Source organism: Saccopteryx bilineata, chromosome 1 (assembly GCF_036850765.1).
Source record: "Saccopteryx bilineata isolate mSacBil1 chromosome 1, mSacBil1_pri_phased_curated, whole genome shotgun sequence".
Taxonomy (NCBI): domain Eukaryota; kingdom Metazoa; phylum Chordata; class Mammalia; order Chiroptera; family Emballonuridae; genus Saccopteryx; species Saccopteryx bilineata.
Genome location: NC_089490.1, coordinates 153,646,735 through 153,665,992, shown reverse-complemented (window position 1 = coordinate 153,665,992; position 19,258 = coordinate 153,646,735). Strand labels below are relative to the sequence as shown.

The 19,258-nt window shown below is 46.5% G+C and overlaps 1 protein-coding gene across 5 annotated transcripts in view; it reads left to right on the top strand.

Moving 5' to 3' along the window:
• The window catches only part of KDM4B (lysine demethylase 4B), a 171,793-nt gene that overhangs the window by 101,898 nt on the left and 50,637 nt on the right, over positions 1-19,258 (top strand). For all 5 annotated transcript variants that reach the window (XM_066275126.1, XM_066275118.1, XM_066275110.1 and 2 more), the window contains exon 9: positions 7,566-7,703. In XM_066275126.1, coding sequence (XP_066131223.1) covers positions 7,566-7,703 — 138 coding nt within the window. The remainder of the gene's footprint in view (positions 1-7,565; positions 7,704-19,258) is intronic.

Genomic DNA, 19,258 nt, shown 5'->3' with positions numbered 1-19,258 from the left:
GGCTGGAGCCTGTTAAGTTAAATAAAGCCACTTTTCACTTGTCAGATTCTGTTGGCTCCTGAGTCAGGGATCCCTGGCACATGTTGGGAGCTCCTTGAGCGCACATCCCCCTTCTGTGCTCCTTGGTAGCTCCTGGTGGCCTTCCCACTAGCCTGTCCCTGCCCCAGGCCACTCATTGGTTCTGGCAGGTGAGCCATGCATTAACTACTCTTCCTTCTAATTCTGGGACTTCCCCTCACCTGTCAGCACTGCCATGGTCCAGCGCGGCTAATAATTCTGGGTCCTGAGGGAGAACTGTGTGGAATTAAGAAAATAGACTCATTGAGAAAAGAGGATAGGATCAGGGGGCCTCTTCAATGCTGATGGCAATATCCAAGTACCAGTAGCCCCCAATTTGCTTTATTATATAGCCATATGCAAATAAGGAAGTCTTTGATACAAAGTCACACATCTGAGGCAAACACAGGAACTCTCTTAAGGCATCAACAGGAATCCCCCCACCATGCATAAGCGAAATCAACCAACATCTGAACGAACAAAGTGTGAGAGGAAGGGCATGTAAATTGCTTCCAGCAACTTAAGCAAGCAAGTGAAGTGAGTGCAAATACTCAGCTTCATAGCCAATATGAAGGTGGGGGAGGGAGAATTTAGCCTTTTGTTAAGCTTTGAATTTACAAAGGCTTTTTTGCCACTTGCAGTCTACCACATATTCTCCTTTTTTATTTTTAATTTGTGTGCTGAGATTTGCACTCATCTGATTTCTTAGTTTCCCAGATTCTAATTTGGAGGCAGACTGAAAAAATTCAGAATAAACACAAAATTAGTATAGCCACAGATGCTTGGATGCTTACAGATATCCAAACAAGTATTCTAATACATTAAAGGGATTAAAGTCTTTTAGATTATCAAGCAAAGTTTTAGCCAATACAGCAGGATCTATAATAGAGTCTTTGCTGTTTTAAATGTCCTTAATATGTTCGTGTAATTTCACCAAGTCCATGTTGGCACCATCACCATTCCACATCCCTACAGATGCAGCCCAACCCCACTCAGTCTCATTGAGAGCTGTCACAGGAGCAGGAGTCCAGGAAATACATCTAGGAAAAGTCCAGGAGTCAAGGAAAAGTCCAGGAGTCCAGCAACATATCCAGAAAAAGTCCTCATGGCACTGGAATTATTGTCATATTTCTATACTTTGCAGCTAGTGTCCAAGTCCCAATGACTGCTGCTTCTGGTTGGTAATGATTCAGGTAGACTGGAAAAGCCATCTGCAGGCATGTGTGGACATGGAGCCCCTGTTCTCCTCAGGCTGGAGAGAGGGGGGCCCTTTCCTGGAGTTTTGCAGCCATGGAGATGGTGAGGAGAACCTTGGGATACACTATGCTGGGTAGTAGAGGTAAATCTGTCAAAATTAGGAGCAGATCCCAGCCTAAAATAGGCATGGGGCATTGAGGCAAGAGGAATAAAGGAGACAAACAAAGCAGCAGAAAATAGGACTATCAACACCCACAACAGAGATCTTGGAAGGATGAGTAAAACCCTGAATATTCAGGCAAGACATAGTAAGTGGCCCTTGTGTCCATAAGAAATGAGATCAGTTTACCTGCTACTTGGAAGAAATACCCTAGGCCCATGGTTGGCAAACTGCAGCTCGCAAGCCACATGCGGCTCTTTGGCCCCGTGAGTGTGGCTCTTCCACAAAATACCACATGTGGGCACTACCTTGATAAGGAATGTACCTACCTATATAGTTTAAGTTTAAAAAATTTGGTTCTCAAAAGAAATTTCAATCATTGTACTGTTGATATTTGTCTCTGTTGACTGAGTTTGCTGACCACTGCCCTAGGCTTGTCCACAGTGACATGAGATGGGGCCAACAGCCCTGGGCACCTTTAGCCTTCAGTGGCAAATCCCAGCAGGCTGGACAAGGTTAGGTCACAGGTGGCTGGAGCAGGGCTGGAAGAGACTGAAGCCTCCCTTAGAGAAGTGAGGGGGCAGCTTACCTTCCAGTGTCCTTTTACCCCACAGCAAAGGTATGTCCCTGGTGGGGGCCGAGAAGCCTGGTAGGCTTTAGCTCAATGACCTTCCTTTCCACTATTGAAGCAGGGGCCAGATGGAGTCCTATGAGGCCCCTTTGGGGCATTGGAGCCTTTAAGGGCGTATGCCAAGAACTGGTATTTTACCTGATCTCTTTTGGGCTTTGTCTGCCTCTTGGTCATTATAGACCTTAAAAGCCATGCTCAGAAGATCTCGCTGAAGGGTTTGAGGGTCCTTATCTGCCTATATCTTTTTCTGTATATCTGGAGCTATTTGGAAAAAAAGCAGTGTTATTAGCTGGATCAAATAAAAGAGTGTAGAAGTTTGCAGGAGAAAGGTTTGGCATCGCCTGTACATCAGCATTCAAAAGAAATTTTTTAAAGTAAAAAGCATGATAAGGAAGATTTGCAGGAGTTCCAGGATATGACTCCCCCTTTTATATTTTTTAAAATTGACCTTAAATATTTGTTGAGTACATTTTATAATATTTTGACTTCAAAGATTTTAAGAAATACTTGTCTTTATGTTAACTTCTAACAAAATGTAGTAAATGCTTTTCCTACATATGCAGGAGCATTGTCAGTTTTAATCAGTTTAGGAAGTCCAATAATAGAAAATGCATACAAACAATGAGCTATAACATGCTTAACAGCCTCTCCTGTTCTGGCAGAGGCTACTATAAATCCAGAATAAGTATCCACTGTAATGGGGACAAAGGACTGTTTGCCAAATGAAGGTGTATGAGAAACATCCATTTGCCAAGATTGTCCTGGTAGGAGTCCTCGAGGGTTAACTCTTAACGAGGGGACAGATTGTAGTATAGGACACTTTGGACAGGATTTAACAATCTGCTGTGCTGCTTCCAGAGAAAGTTGAAATTGTTTACGCAGGGTTGCAGTGTTCTGGTGATGAATAGTATGAGACTGGATTGCTTGATCTGTCATGGTTGCTCCAATAATTTTCTTTTTGGTAGTCTGATCAACAAGGGCATTCCCTTGTGCTAAAGCTCCAGGGAGCATGGAGTGAGCTCGAATATGTCCTATAAAACATGGAGCTCTATGTTGACGTACAAGTCTTTTGAAGAAGGAGAAACTGCTGAAATAGTTCATCAGCAGTTGTCCCTAAGACAGCAGTCTCTATAGTGGAAACAACCATAAGTAAGTATCTCCTGTCTGTATACAGATTAAAGAAGGAACATGGCAAATGCTGAAAAGCCATGATCATGGCATGTAATTCTACTCTTTGAGCTGATTTTAAGGTGACTGTTTCAGTATAAAATTGTCCATCAATTATTAAGCCTGCTATTCCTGAGCTGGCCCCATCAGTAAAAACTGTAGGTGCTTCAGGAATGGGCTTATTAACAATTGTCTTAGGAAAGACAAATGTAGTAATTAATGAAAATTGAACTATTTTATCAGTTGGGTAGTGAGAATCAATTTGGTCTGTAAAATTTGCAAAAGCAATTTGTCATTTAATGGAAATTTCCCAGAGCCATTGTTGTTGATCCTTTGAAAAAGGAACAACAATAATATGAGGCTCAAAACCTATAAGCTGTAAGAGTCGCCTATGCTCCTTGATAATCAAGGAGGCGACAAGATCAAAATATGGAGATAAAACTTTCTTAGGAGTAACAGCTAAATGAATCCATTCAATAGGACCTGAAGCTTGCCACAATAGTCCCATTGGAGTGTAACTCAAGGGACAAATTAGTAAGGCAATTGATTCTTCAGGATTTATGTGTTTTAGTTGTGCTTGTTGCAAGGCTTTTTCTAAAGCTTTAAAGCTTGCTGCCCACAGCTGTAAGTAGCCAAGGAGAAGCTGGTTCAGCCGAGCCTCTAAGAATATCAACAAGTGGCTTCAGTTTCCCGGTAGTTAATTTCAAGGAAGGTCTAAACCAATTAACATCTCCTAATAATTTCTGGAAATTGTTTAGTTTGGAAATGATCTGTCCTGATTTCTAATTTTTGTGGACAAACTTTTTGTCCCTCAATAATTTCTCCTAAATAAGAGAAAGGTAAAGATTGCTCTACCTTTTCAGGAGCTATATAAAGTCCTGATTCTTTCAAAAAATATTCTAGTTGTTGCAAAATGGTCAACACAGTGTCTTTATCTGGATGAGCAGTAAGAATATCATCCATATAATAAACTATGTACACCTTAGGGTGCTGCCTTCATACTGGAGAGATAACTAGCAGCATATTTTTGGCACAAGGTAGGACTGTCAGCCATACCTTGAGGCAAAACTTTCCACTGGTATCGCTTCATTGGAGCCTGGAAATTAACTGAAGGAACACTGAATGCAAAACGCTTGCAATCGTGCGGGCTTAAAGGAATAGTAAAACAATCCTTCAAGTCGATAATTACAAGGTGAAAATTCCATGGAATGGCAGTAGGAGAAGGAAGTCCTAGCTGGAGAGGACCCATAATTTCCAGTCTTATTTATTGCACTTAAATCTTGTAATAGCCTCCAGTTTCCTGATTTCTTTTTAATAACAAATATAGGCTTATTCGATGGGCTATCAGAAAGTTCATTGTGCCCAAGCTGTACCTGCTCTTGTACCAATCGAGCAGCTGCCTTAAGTTTCTCCTGAGAAAGGGGCCATTGGTCTACCCATACAGGATTATCTGATTTCCAAGTAATTGGATCTGCACAATGCATTATTGGGGTAAGCAGGAGCTACCAAGGCCCCTATGCTAAATTTTGATATCCTAATCCACGCTTTCTGGTATCGGGTGCCACTTCTATGGGGGTGAGAACTCCCTGCTGTTCTTTCCCTAGTCCCTTAGTGGGCAAAAGTCCCTGATCAAGCATTTGAGTACTGACTGAACCGTTAGGACTGACAAGCAACGCTCCCATATTTTCATTTCATTAGGTTGCCCTGCTCCCAACATTTCTACCCCACAAATTAACTGGCAATCCAGGGAGCATATAAGACTGGAAAAGTCCCGAATGACCCTCTTTATCTTCCCATTGTAAAAAACTAGAGCTTTGTTGAGGGGATTTACTCTGTCCTATACCTTGTAATTCTGTGGCTGCTGCATTAAGTGGGCCAGGAAGGAGGCTGTTGTAGCTTAGCAATAACAGATACAGCAGCTCCAGTATCTAAAAGTCCTTTAAATTTACACCCTTGTATTGTTAGTTCCATTTCAGGGCATTTCTGACCTATCTTTTGAATTCAATAGGCAAAATCAGAGGAACCAAATTCCCGATTTCCTCGGCGCCCCTTTTTGCAGGATGTGGCCCGAGAAGCAGAATTAGCATCCTTATACTATTCTTCTAACTGCCTGAAGCAGCTTGAGACAAATTCTTGAAATGACTTATTAGGCTGCCCTGCTTAATTTTGCTCAATTCCTTTGTTTTACCTACTTGAGTATAGCCTTACACATAAACAAGACAATTTATGAACAAAAACACAAGTATAACATACAACTTTGATTAATCCTAATACTTGAATTGTTATTTGGCTCCTGACTCTGAACACACCTCACAATGCACTAACCAAACTAGTAAGTCTTAAGGATCTACATTCCATTCCATTTAAATTTAAATAAGCACTCCTTACAAGTTCTAAAATCATTTTATTTTTTCAATATTAGAGCCGCATTTCCATTTTTTGCATGCAAGAACTTAATCCAGGCCTTAAAAACAGATACATTTTAGCCTGACCTGTGGTGGCGCAGTGGATAGAGCATCAACCTGGAAGTGCTGAGGTTGCCAGTTCAAAACCCTGGGCTTGCCTGGTCAAGGCACATACGGGAGTTGCTGCTTTCTGCTCCTCCCCCCTTCTCTCTCTCTCTTTCCCCTCTCTATAATGAATAAATAAAATCTTTAAAAGGCAAACACTTAAAAAAAAAAACAGATACATTTTAGACAACATTAAACAAAGACTAAATAGAAACAAGAATTAGACAAACCAGAGAGAAACCTGGGATTTCAGAGCACAATCAGATTAGAAAGATGCCTGCTTGATTTTAGTCAGGGCATTTTCTGACAGAGGGACTGAAGGATGGGACTAAACAAAATCTCCCTGAGAAAATTTGCTCTCGGCAGCTGCATGAGCAATTTTGTAGTCAAATCCACCAGGGGTCCCCTGCCTAAATTTCCAGGCAAAGAATAGGAAAGAAACAGAATAATAGTTCAGAAGATTATTGCTAACACATTAAAGAAAATCAGACAATAACAGGAAAAGCTATAACTTAAATAGCTGAGTCTCCTAACCATTCTCAAATTCCATAGTTGCTGTAACTGGCAGCTTAGGAAGACCATGATAAGACTTCTACCTCAATTTTAGCTGAGTGGCAGACCAAGCACCTAGAGCAGTGGTAGTCAACCTGGTCCCTACTGCCCACTAGTGGGCATTCCAGCTTTCATGGTGGGTGGTAGCGGAGCAACCAAAGTGTAAGTAAAAAGATAGATTTAACTATAGTAAGTTGTTTTATAAAGATTTATTCTGCCAAACTTAGAGATAATCCGACATAAAGTACTTGGTAATTATTATTATATGCTTTAACTTGCTGTAACTCTGCTTTATAAATTTTATACAGTAAAGTTACTTCCCTACTTTATAAATCACCATTACTGTGGAACCGGTGGGCAGTTAGAAAATTTTACTACTAACAGAGATACAAACATGGGTGGTAGGTATAAAAAGGTTGAGTACCCCTGACCTAGAGAGAACTAGGAGCAGCCACACTATCCCACATTCCTTAGCCCCCAAGCCGCAAAGTACAGGACCACCTGCCATAGTCTCCTCACTCCACTGCCTTTTCAGAACTTTACCTACTTGTTCCCCTGTAGCAGAACTAACTGTTCCCTCTTTTGGGAACCAGGGGCATACACCTTGAATATATTGTAAAAATCATTCTAGCTGCATAACTCTTCTTACAAAAAGGTCCCCTACTTTTGACCTTAATTGTCCCATAATTACTCCCAACTATACTCTCCCCCAAAACTTTCTTTACTCACTGTGCACACTTGGGGAGTAACATCACCTGCCTTTAGTTTAGTTTTCTCGTACTTGGGCCCCACGTTGGCCGCCACTTGCTATGTACCAGCACAGCTAGTAATTCTGAGTTCAAGGGAGAATGGTGCAGAATTAAGAAAATAGACTCATCGAGAAAAGAGGATGGGATAGGGAGGCCTCTTCAATGCTGATGGCAATATCCAAGTGCCAGTAGCCCCCAATTTGCTTTATTATATAGCCATATGCAAATAAGGAAGTCTTTGATACAAAGTCACACATCTGAGGCAAAAACAGGAACTTTCTTAAGGCATAAACAAGAATCCCCCCACCATGCATAAGTGAAATCAACCAATATCTGAACAAACAAAGGGTGAGAGGAAGGGCATGTAAATTGCTTCCAGCAATTTAAGCAAGTGAAGTGAGTGCAAATACTCAGCTTCATAGCCAATATGGAGGTGGAGGAGGGAGAACTTAGCCTTTTGCTAACCTTCGAATTTACAAAGGCTTTTTGCCACTTACAGTCTACCACACAGCACCCTCATTGATCAGACTCCTCTTCCTCAGATCACGCAAGAGGCTGGGGAGTTCATGATCACCTTTCCCTATGGCTACCATGCTGGCTTCAATCACGGATTCAACTGTGCTGAATCGACCAATTTTGCCACCCTGCGGTGGATTGATTACGGCAAGGTGGCAACTCAGGTAAGTGTCCTCACTGTGAAAGACTCTAAAAAGGGAGCCAATCCCTCCTAGCTGGCTTTCACCCATGACTGTGCAGTGGCTGGGAGCCTGAACTTTCCATTAAGGTCTGTTCTGGGATCCTCAGTAAACTTGTCCCTAGAAAATTTTCACCTGGAGGAATGGGGACAAGTCATGAGTGGGATGGGTGGATGTGTAGCAAATAGTGTCTGGGCAGGCCTGGGGTCAGGGGGCTCTCTCTCTCCTAGTAGAACCCCCATGTGGCAGACCCCACACCCTCTGGGCCTGCTGCATCACTGTCCCTGGAGGATACTGAAAGGGGAAGAGACTCCATTTAAAAAAAAAAATTTATTTATTGATTTTAGTGAGAAAGGAAGGGAGAGAGGTAGAGAAACAGGAACATCAGTCTCTTCCTATATGTGCCCTGACCAGGGATCGAACTGGCAATCTCTGTGCTTTGGAGCAATGCGTTAACCAATCAAGCTTCTGGCCAGGGCTATATTTTTTAAATAAATTAGGCCCTGTCTGGTTTGTTCAGTGGTTACAGCATTGGCCAGGTGTGCGGACATCCCAGGTTCAATCCCCTGTCAGGGCACACATGAGAAGCTATCATCTGCTTCTCTTCCCCTCCCTCTCCCACTTCTCTCTCTCTTCCCCTCCCTCTCCCGCTTCTCTCTCTCTTCCCCTCCCTCTCCCGCTTTTCTCTCTCTTCCCCTCCCTCTCCCACTTCTCTCTCTCTTCCCCTCTTGAAGCCAGTGGCTCAGTTGGTTCGAGTGTGGGCCCCTGGCACTGAGGATAGCTTAGTTGGTTCAAGAGTCAGCCTCATATGCTGAGGATAGCTCTGTTGATTGGAGCATTGGTCCCAGATGGGGGTTGCCAGTTGGATCCCAGTTGGGGTGCAGGTGGGAGTCTGTCTCTCTGTCTCCCCTCCTCTCAAAAATAAATGATTTTACTTATTACTGATTTAAGAAAGAGGAGAGGGAGAGAGAAAGAGGGATAGGAATGGGAAGCATCAACTCACAGTAGTTGCTTCTTTTATGTGCCTTGACCTGGCAAGCCCAGGGATTTGAATTGTGCAACCTCACAATGTTCTATCCACTGCACCACCACAGGTCAGGTATCCTTTTTTCTCCCCCAATTCTCCAGGGCCCAAAGGTATAACATCCTGAGTGTTTGTTCTCAAATTCCCTTAGCTCTGAGTGCACTTGTCTTTGTGGTTTTGATTGATAGCCGGAGGGCACTGTGTCAAGTCCACAGAGCCTTTGGGTGTGGGTCTGGGTCATGCCTATCTCCTTCTTCTTGTTTGTCTCCCCCTGGAGGTTTGAGGTGGCTTTGGAGGTCCATGTGACAGGATATAAATAGGGCTCATGAACTATGGGCCTACCCAGTCGAGTGGGGGATGATAGAACCTTGGAGAGAGAAGTAGGAAAGAGGACTCTTGGGCTGGCAGCAGGCCCAGGCCCAGCCCTTTCCCAGCTGCTGGTATCAGGGGCCTTTCCCCCAGATTGTCATTGCAGCCATTGATGCCTGTCTGGCCCACCACAGAGGATGATAGCAGGCTTCTTCCATCAGTCTGAGCTCAGGCTGATCTGCCTCGACTCACAGGTTTCAGCCCCTTTTGGCCTTCTCTCTCCATGGCATAGACAAACCCAGCCACTTGTGGGTGTATCACTCTGGTGCTGGGGCACATGGGAGGAGGAGAAGCCCCTCCAGCTGGACTTGTACAGGATGAAAACAGGGTGTTTCCTGCCAGCCTCCCATATTGGCACCTTGGGTTTCTCTACAGAATCACTTAGTTGTTCCCAGTCAGGACAAATGATGGGTTCTATGTGGAGGAAGTGTGCCTGGAACACAGACCCTGACTCATATAGTAGTTCTAGACCTCAGACCTTTACAAAGAGGGTCTAAGCTGTGGTGTTCACTACAGTGGCCACTGACCATACACGGGTGTTGTGGCTTTGAGATGTGGCTCAATTGCATGGAGATGAGCCGTGAGTGTAACATGCATGGTATTGAAGACTCTGTGTATAACAGAACAGGAAATATCTCACCAAAAGTCTGTTTATATTGGTTATGTAGACTGATATTTTTGCATAGATTGGGTTATACAAAATATATCATTAAAGTGAACATCGCCCTGGCCGGTTGGCTCAGCGGTTGAGCGTCGGCCTGGCGTGCAGGGGACCCGGGTTCGATTCCCGGCCAGGGCACATAGGAGAAGCGCCCATTTGCTTCTCCCCCCCTCCCCCCCTCCTTCCTCTCTGTCTCTCTCTTCCCCTCCCGCAGCCAAGGCTCCATTGGAGCAAAGATGGCCCGGGCTCTGGGGATGGCTCCTTGGCCTCTGCCCCAGGCGCTAGAGTGGCTCTGGTTCTGGCAGAGCGACCCCCCCCCAGGGGCAGAGCATCACCCCCTGGTGGGCAGAGCCTCGCCCCTGGTGGGCATGCCGGGTGGATCCCGGTCGGGCGCATGCGGAAGTCTGTCTGACTGTCTCTCCCCGTTTCCAGCTTCAGAAAAAAAATAATAAAAAAATAAAAAAATAAAGTGAACATCACCTGTTACTTTTCACTTTTTGAATGTGGCCACCAGAAACAATAATAGGAAGGTAGTTTGCATTATATTTCTATTGGGCAGTGCTGTTCTAGACAAATTGGCTAGCCTTTATTTTTCTAATGATATGTTTCTCTAGCTTTGCTTTTTCTGCAGAGTTAGAAAAGGAAATGGGCTTTGTAGCAAGGAAGGTGGGGGAGACGTTTCCAGGATTTTAAAGCATTGGGCTTTTTATACTTAATTCAGAAGATAGTGGTAGGGGCTCTTGCCGGTTGACTCAGCGGTAGAGCGTCGGCCTAGTGTATGGAAGTCTCAGGTTTTTTTTGGTTTGTTTGTTTTTTGTTTTTTTAGTGAGAGTAGGGGAAGCAGAGACAGACTTCCACATGCGCCCTGACCAGGATCCATCGAGCAAGCCCACTAGGGGGTGATGCTCTGCCCATCTTGGGACCTTGCTCCATTGCAACTGGAGCCATTTTTTAGCAAAGCCTGAGGTAAGGCCATGGAGCCATCCTCAGTACCCGGGGCCAACATGCTTGAACCATTTGAGCCATGTCTGCTGGAGAAGTGAGAGAGAGAGAGAGAAGCAAAGGTGGTGGTGGAGAAGAAGCAGATGGTCACTTCTCCTATGTGCCCTGACCGAGAATCCAACCTGGGACTTCCAGCCCTAGTGATAGAGCATTGGCCCTGCGTGTGGAAGTACCGGAATCCAACCTGGGACTTCCAGCCCTAATGATAGAGCGTTGGCCCTGTGTGTGGAAGTCCCACGTTGGATTCCCAGTCAGGGCACACAGGAGAAGCAACTATCTGCTTCTCCACCCCCCACCCCCCCCACTCCTCTCCTCTCCTCTCTCTCTCTCTCTCTTCTCTGGCAGCCATGGCTCAAATGGTTTAAGCATGTTGGCCCCGGGCACTGAGAATGGCTCCATGGCCTCACCTCAGGTGGTGAAATATCTCAGTTGCTGAGCAACAGAGCAGTGGCCCCAGATGGGCAGAGCATCGCCCTATAGGGGAGCTTGCCAGGTGGATCCTGGTTAGGGCACATGCAAGAGCCTCTCTGCCTCTCTGCCTCCCTGCCTCCCCACTCTCAATTAAAAAAAGAAAAGAAAATTGTGGTGAGCTGTCACAGGTGGACATTGCTAAAAGAGGAGACATGTGACCATCAGGATTTGTCTGTTTGATCTAAAAGAGTAACTACCTGGGGAATGTGGTTTTGTTGTTTGCATTATGTGGGGGCACCGTGGATGGTAAGACTCAAGGCAGAGAGAATCCTCTTGACCTGTGTGTCCCGTGACCACCTGTGAGACACTGCAATGGAGCCATGAACCCAGGGCCATGCTTGTCTTGGAGATGCTGTCAGAGCCAAAATTGAGCGGGGCCGATGGGGACTGCCCAAATATTAAAAGCTGTTTTGGGTTCAGCCATGTGTTCACAAATAAGTGACATTTGGGAAGTACAACCTTAGATTGGGCTTCCATGTATACATTCCCAGGTGACGTAGTGTGAAATTACTGAACAAGTGGTGCATGGTGCTTGGAGCAAGCTGGGGTTCAAGGTAGATGTCTGGGCACCACGCAATGCTCCCTTGAAGAGCTGGCCCAGCTACCCAGGTCTTTGCAGCAAGAAGGCAAAGGGTTTAGCCAGGTAATAATCTTTGGCTACCAGGTGTCCTTGTGTGGCAATCCTGGATGTCACCCCTCAGGCTTTAGGGTGCTGAAATGGGGCAGCAGTTCCTGACTCTTGCAAGCTCTGCTGCCCCTATAACTAGTCCTGGCTGCAAAGTCCACCCTGGTACCTGGCCTTCTTGGTAATAAGCTGAGACATGTCAGAGGCAGGACTGGGCAGAAGCAGGGCTGTTACTCATATTAGATGGCACTCAGGAACCTGCAGGTCCTTAACCAGACTTCAGGAAACAGGGAGGATCCCATGACCCTTTTTCTGTGAGCCAGCATGGGCTGCCTTACTCCATCTGCGTTTTTGTTTTTGTTTTTTTTTGTTTGTTTGTTTGTTTTACAGAGACAGAGTCAGAGAGAGGGATAGACAGGGACAGACAGACAGGAACGGAGAGAGATGAGAAGCATCAATCATCAGTTTTTTGTTGCGACACCTTAGTTCATTGATTGCTTTCTCATATGTGCCAGGACCAGGGGGCTACAGCAGACCGAATAATCCCTTGCTCGAGTCAGTGACCTTGGGTCCAAGCTGGTGAGCTTTGCTCAAACCAGATGAGCCCGCGCTCAAGCTGGCAACCTTGGGGTCTCGAACCTGGATTCTCCGCATCCCAGTCCAACGCTCTATCCACTGCGCCACCACCTGGTCAGGCTCCATCTGCGTTTTGAGCCAGTTCTTTCTAGCACCTTGATCAATACATAATTCTGGGGAGAATTTCCACTTCCCAGAGTTAGGAACTATTTTACTTGGTGGTTTGTTACCTTATTCAAACTCCCACTTTCCATTGTCCCTTTTCTGTTATTCTGTCTTATCATCAAAAGCCAGACTCTCACACTTGGCCAGTGTAAGGCCAGTAGTCACGGCTGTCGTGGCCATTCACATGCCAGGTTCCCATTGAATTTGGATAGACGGTAAAGAAACAGTGGAGCCAAAAAATGATGGGCCATTCCTTTATTAAAGTCTCGCACCTGCCGATGAGCAAACGCACAGGGAAAACACTTCCCTCTTCATTCAGAGTTTACAAAGCCACTGACACATTATCTGGTTCCTCCTAGAATCCAAGGCCTCCGACTCCCAAAGCCCCTCAGCTCTGGTTCCCTATCTGCACACCTTTTCCTCTCTGCACAAACTGGCTTTCTTCTTCAACACTCTGCATTCTCTCTGCTCTCACCCTGCAAACATGGCTTCTTTCTGCCTCTTCTCTGTCTCCTCCTTTCAAAACTTTCTGGCTTGAAAACTTCTCCTCCAGCAAACATTAGCAAAACAATGGCCCTTCCCAAGCAGGAAGGTAATTTACAGTTCCATAGACCACATATACCTGGCTCTGCCCAGCCCCCAATGCAAACTATAAGCGAGCAAACATAAAAATCATATTTTACAAACTTATTTGACCAATAGCTAGCCTGTGAGTTTCAGGTATCCCTGTCCAGAGCAGGGTTTGCAGACTGGCAGGCTATTTTTATATGGTCTACAAACTGAGAATTTTTAGATTTTTAAAGAGTTAGGGGGAAAATCAAAAGAACATGCGACACAGCAATTTGATGAAACTGAAGTTACACCTTCATAAATAATGTTTGATGGGTGCCCAGCCTCGTCTGTATGTTGGCCTGTTGTCTGTGGCTGCTTTCACTTGCAGCAGTGGAGTTAAGTGTTGTAACAGTGTAAGGCCAGTAGCCACAGCCACCATCACAGCCGCCTGGCCTGTGCAGGTTCGCATTTGAATTCCAAAAGATGGTAATGGAACAATGGAGCCAAGAACTGGTGGGTATTTACCTTTAATCCTAGCTTGCACCCAGCAGGCGAGGAATACACACAGTGGGAAAACATTTCCCTTTCCATTCAGGGCTCCCAAAGTCACTGACTTATCTGAGTATTCCTAGAATCAAAGGTTTCTACCTCACCATCCTTATTCACCTCTGTTCCCCATCTCCATTCTGCACAAACTTTGCACAAACTGGCTTCTCCTTCAGTACTCTGCCATCTTGGCTGCCTCTTCTTGCAATGCTAATTTCAGGAACCAAGAGAGAAAGCCCCTGGTCTCCCTTATTTTATAGTGTAGAAATTAAAGCCTTTAAGCCAGTATACAAATAAGGAAGTCTCTGATACAAAGCCACTTATCTGAGGCATAAATGGGGTTCCTCATAAGAGTGCACCACCACACATCATGCAACAGTCAAGGGTGTGGGGAAAAAGCTTAGCGATGAGAAGATTTTAGTATTAAAAGGGTGGGGAAGGCTTAATCTTAAAACTAAGCCTTAGGCTATAAAGACCCTGCCTGCTTACAGCCTGTCCCCCCACCCAATGCAAACTATAAGCGAGCAAACATATACATCATATTTACAAACTTATTTGACCCACAAATAGAGACTGTCTGGCCTGAAAAGCTGAAAATATTTGCCACTTGATGTGGGCCTCTTCTGCCAGCCTTGGCTCCAGCCAGTTAGGGCCGAATAGTCAACTGCCGTGGGAGGTTCTGGATTAATCTGAGAATGTGCCAGTAGCTATAGCCACCCAGCAGGATATACCAAATGCCAATGTCACAGCCACCATCTACAGAGCATCACCACCCAGCCTCCTGACTGCAGGGTGGAGGGCTCCCAGGTTCCTCCTAGCCATAAAATCCTGGAGAAAAGAGCTCACAGCCTGTGCCAGAGCCCCTCCGAGGGCACTCCTCCAGGCCGCATTCACAGCCAGTGCTGCTGCTGTCTGGCCTGTGCTGTCTCTTCACCCTCTCACTACAGCGCACACACAACACTGCCTAGCTATGCATTTCTGTCCCAGATGGTTTCCTTTCTGAGCCACTTTACCAGCATTAACCCTCATTATCCATTTGTGCATGGGAGGAAAATGTATGGCTACCTGTACCTGCCCAGCCACTCTTCAGTGAGGGGATACCCATTGTGTCCCCATCTCAGGGCACCTGGGTACATTGGGCCTGCCCTGCTCATGGCCTGCGATCTTTGGGCCACCCTGAGCTTTTCTGTCTATAAAAGGAGGGCGCCCTTTCTTGGAGCTATCCTAACATGAAAAGGGAAAAGGTATGCAGGAGCATTGTGTATGGGATTCTGTGCTCAACAAGTGTCCCCAGTCCCTTAGACTCTGGCTCATTGGTTCAATCTAGGGTCCCTCCTCACCACTATGGACATTCAGGACCTTCCTGGGTACCGTGGGGGGTTGAGCAGCACCCCTAGCCCCCACCCATATGCTGTCAGGAACACCCCAAGTCATGACAATCATAGGTGTGCTCAGACTTAGCCTGATATCCCCTAGGGGCAAGATCAGCCCCTGTTGAGACCCCGTATCTAGCTGGACTTCCAGGTCTCCTCTTTTTCTGTTTAGGCAGTGGTGGTAGTCCGGTGGTATTTGTGGGCCCTCCGATACTGAGGTGTCATAAGCTCAGTGTAGTTTCTTTTCAGACTCCTGCTAATGAGGACATCTCCCAGGGCATCATGTTTGGGGCTGTGAGCCCCCTTTTCCGACTGAAAGGCACATCTTTCCTGTTTCCCAGCTATGGGGGTTGAGATTCCTTAAGCAGGACAGATATCAGATACTGCCAGAGATGTGAAACCTCACTTAATAGGCCAGCCCTCCTCATGGGAGCAGGGCGAGACACCCCCCCCCCACACACACACACACCCCACCCCCGTTTCCAGTGACTGTGGGTTTCTGTTTCAGTTTCATTAGTCTCACTGCTTCTCTTGTGCAGAGAGGAGGCTGGGTAACAGGAAGAGTTGTGGGGAGAAGCAAGGACTCCACAGAGCATCACTTTGCCTTCTCCCTAGGAGCTGTTCCCTTTGAGGAACTAGGTGTTAGAGCAAGTGGCGTTCCCCAATCTGGAATTCTAAAGTTTTTTTAACCTGCAAATCACCTACCCCCACCTGTGAATGGGCAACATCCACCCCAAGAGCCCACTGGAAGAGCAGGGAGCAGCAGCGAGCAGACATTTAATTTCCTCTGGATGGAGGTTCCTTCAGCTAAATGCACTCAAACCCAATGCCCTGCAAAAACCCACCCTAATCAAAGGGTGAGCGCTCTTACAGTTTCTGGACCACAAATTCTCATCACTGCTGCACTTCCCAGGCTGTGGTGGTGCATGGCTGGTGCTAGGCCTCCACCTGGAAATCGATGGAGCAAAATTGCCCCGCCCAATGTCCCACCATCACTAGTAGCAGATAGCAAGGGTTTCTACATATTGACTCAGGCCAAGCTGCTGGGTAGTAGAGGGGAGCTTGGGACCCCAGAGGATGACAGCACCGCCGCCAACAATGACGTCCACAACGACAAGGAGGAGGAAGAGGGAGAGAAGGAGGAGGGGATTACCGAGTGATTTTTACAGCTTCAAGGAGTGGGTGGGGCACATCCGGCCAGCTTCATCCATCAGCTAGCTATGGGAACCTTGAAATGAAGAATACCCATTGTGGAAAATTAGAGAATAAGGCAAGTATAGAAAGAAGGGAAAACAGACCTTCCATTTCTGCCACCCACTGGACCATGAAAAGGAGTGAAGCTCTAACACACGTTACAACTTGGATGAACCTTGAACACATGATGCTCAGTGAGAGAAGCCAGACACAAAAGGCCCCAGAGTGTGTCATTCTGTTTATGTGAAATGTCCAGAACAGGCACATCCACCCCTGAATTGTATACTTACATAGGTGGATTATGGAGCGTGAATTATATCAATAAAGCTGTTAAGAAAATTCTACCACCCAGATTAGTTCTTACCATACTGAAATAAAGCTGTTAGTTTTTTTAAATTTTTATCACCCAGAATAGTTTTTATCTGATTGAGAAAGATAATCTAATATAAAACATGGGCAAATCATTCTGAAGCAGCTCAAAAGATCAGTATACAGGGTATGGGCAGGTCTACGAGTGGATGCCTGTGCACATCGATCAAACTGTCCTGTAGTCCACAAACACTCCAGTGTATGTTATGGAGGAGGCAGACTAAACAGCATTTCTTTTTACCTATGCTACTGGGAAAGGCATTTGGAAGCGGGAGGCCCTGGGGCTGTGGATGTGGAGCCCTGATCCCTTGGTGGACTGCTGGTGGATCCTAAGGAGCAACCTCCACAGGGCGTCAGCCTTCAGTTATATGTGTGTCTCCTCTGATGGAGCAGTTTTCCTTTGACCTTGTGAGGACCAGAGAGAGGGAAAGAGACTTTGCCAAGGTGACAGCTGCAAGATGGCCAGACCCTGAATGCTGTTGACCTTTCTCTGCCTTCCTCACCCCACTTGGAGGCCCTGAGTGTCCCCCAAGCCTGCAGTCTCCTCCTGGTGGGTGTCTGGTGCTCAATTGGGGTATCTGGAGCAGCCTCTGGTGGGTGGGGTGCTGCTTGATTCAGAGAATGATTGCTGGTATCTTCTCAGATGCCCAGCTTTTGCAGTGAATTACCAACAGGGAGATCAAAGGGATGCTCCAGTCTCACTCAGGGAAAATAAACTGTACACATACCGGCCTTTTTAGGTCTGAACTCAAATTAGTCGTACAAGTCTGCCGGCCACTTGGATTAGCTTAGCATGGTCCTAGCTGCTTTCTAGGTGGGTAGTGCCAGGCAAAGCCTGACAAGGCCTCTCTACTCCATCACGTGCTTGATGGCTATGCCAAAGGACTTGACTGCAGGTTTAAACAAAGTGGAAGAGATTTAAAACCGGTGCGCAAGGCCTGCACTTAACTGGTTTTCCACCAGCTGTCTGGGCACTGCCTGCTGAGCGCTCAGCTTCCCTGGAAACATGAACTCCCCCCCCCAGAGGCATCAGCAGGGAGGGTTTCTACTCAGTATGGAGGAGGGGAGAGGCTTCTGGAATTGGCTTTCACTCCACTCCCACATTATGAACCAAATTGTTTCTGCTGCCTGCAAGAATGAGTGCTGCCTGCTCCAGGCTGTTAACCTGAAGCCCAAAGGGAGGTAGTAGAAGGTGAAGTGGGGGGGGGGGGCAAATGAGGCTGGAATAGGCCCATACCCTGAGCCTTTTCCGGCATCCAAGGTGCCTGCCTTGCCTGTCTGCACTTCTGTGCCTCCCAACTCTGATTTATGGGTTGGGCAGCCCAGTGCCTGAGGTTCTCAGTAAATTGCCCTATGAAATATATTTTCCTTTTGTTCCTTCCCCTGGAGCTTCCTGTCACTGTCCCTGGTGGTTCATTTAAAACTTGTTTCCTTGGAAGCTCAGGGTGTTGTAACAACCACAGTGATGCAGGGAGGGCCAGAGCTGAGACTGAGGGGACCCCTGAGGCTGGTCTCAGAGCCCACACTCCCTTCCCTGCTCAGTTTAGTTTGGGGTTAAACTCCATATTCTGGAGCAACTATCGAGAGCAGGCGGAATCCACTGTAGAAGCGTAAGTCTCAGGCAGGGTCTCCCCTCAGCACTGTAATATTGGGGGTCCATCATGAACACTGGGGCGTTGAGCAGCATCCGTGGTTCCCACCTACTTACTCAGTGCCAGGAGAACCCACAGTGTAAGTCTAGAAGGGTGGGTCTAGGGCAGGGGTCTCAAACTCAACTCAGCATGTGGGCTGCAGAGCAAGATCACAGCCGTTGGGCGGCAGGCCGCACTAGGTCTACAAAAGGCAACTGTTACGCAACACTTTTCTCACTGCAGTTGAAAACAAAAAAAAATCAGTACAACAAGCACAATCGTACATGCAGTTTACTCAGTGTCACAAAATGACCAGAAACTGTAGTTTGCATCACAACTGCTGTTAACTAAGCTAATATCTAGCTAGGATGCTAGAGAGATGAAAAATACAAGTAGGCCCCTAGGCTTACTTAATTTTATCCAAAATATTTTGAATTTCATGGATTAGTCTGCGGGCTGCACAAAATTGTTCGGCGGGCCGCGAGTTTGAGACCCCTGGTCTAGGGCATGTTTCTCAGCCTTTTTTGCATTATTGCTACTTCTTCACCCAAACCCTTTTTACACCATTCTTCCTAATTGTCCCTAGTTTTAATACCATAGACATGCTGTATGTCTCCTTATGTCTCTTTGTATCTCTGTGCTCTCTACACAAAAGAGTAAGGTTTCTCTGCCCCTAGCAAGGAGCAGTGCTGCCCCCACGTGAGAATGCATAGGAGGACTGGTCTGGGGACACCTTTATAAAACCCTGCTGGCTCGGTATGGGCAGGACTTGATTGCTTGGTGGGTTCCCTTGAAGCACCTTCTCTCCAGTTCTGGAGTTCCAAGGCCACAGAAGCCTGCTACCCTGGTGGGGCTCAATGTGGAGGCCTGTGGTCCCTACCTTTTATTCTCAGCACCTCCCTCACTGTTGCCATGGCTGGGAGGGCTCAGGCCCGGGATCTGCAGGAGGTTCCTGCTACTTCATATGCTCCCTCCTCCAGCA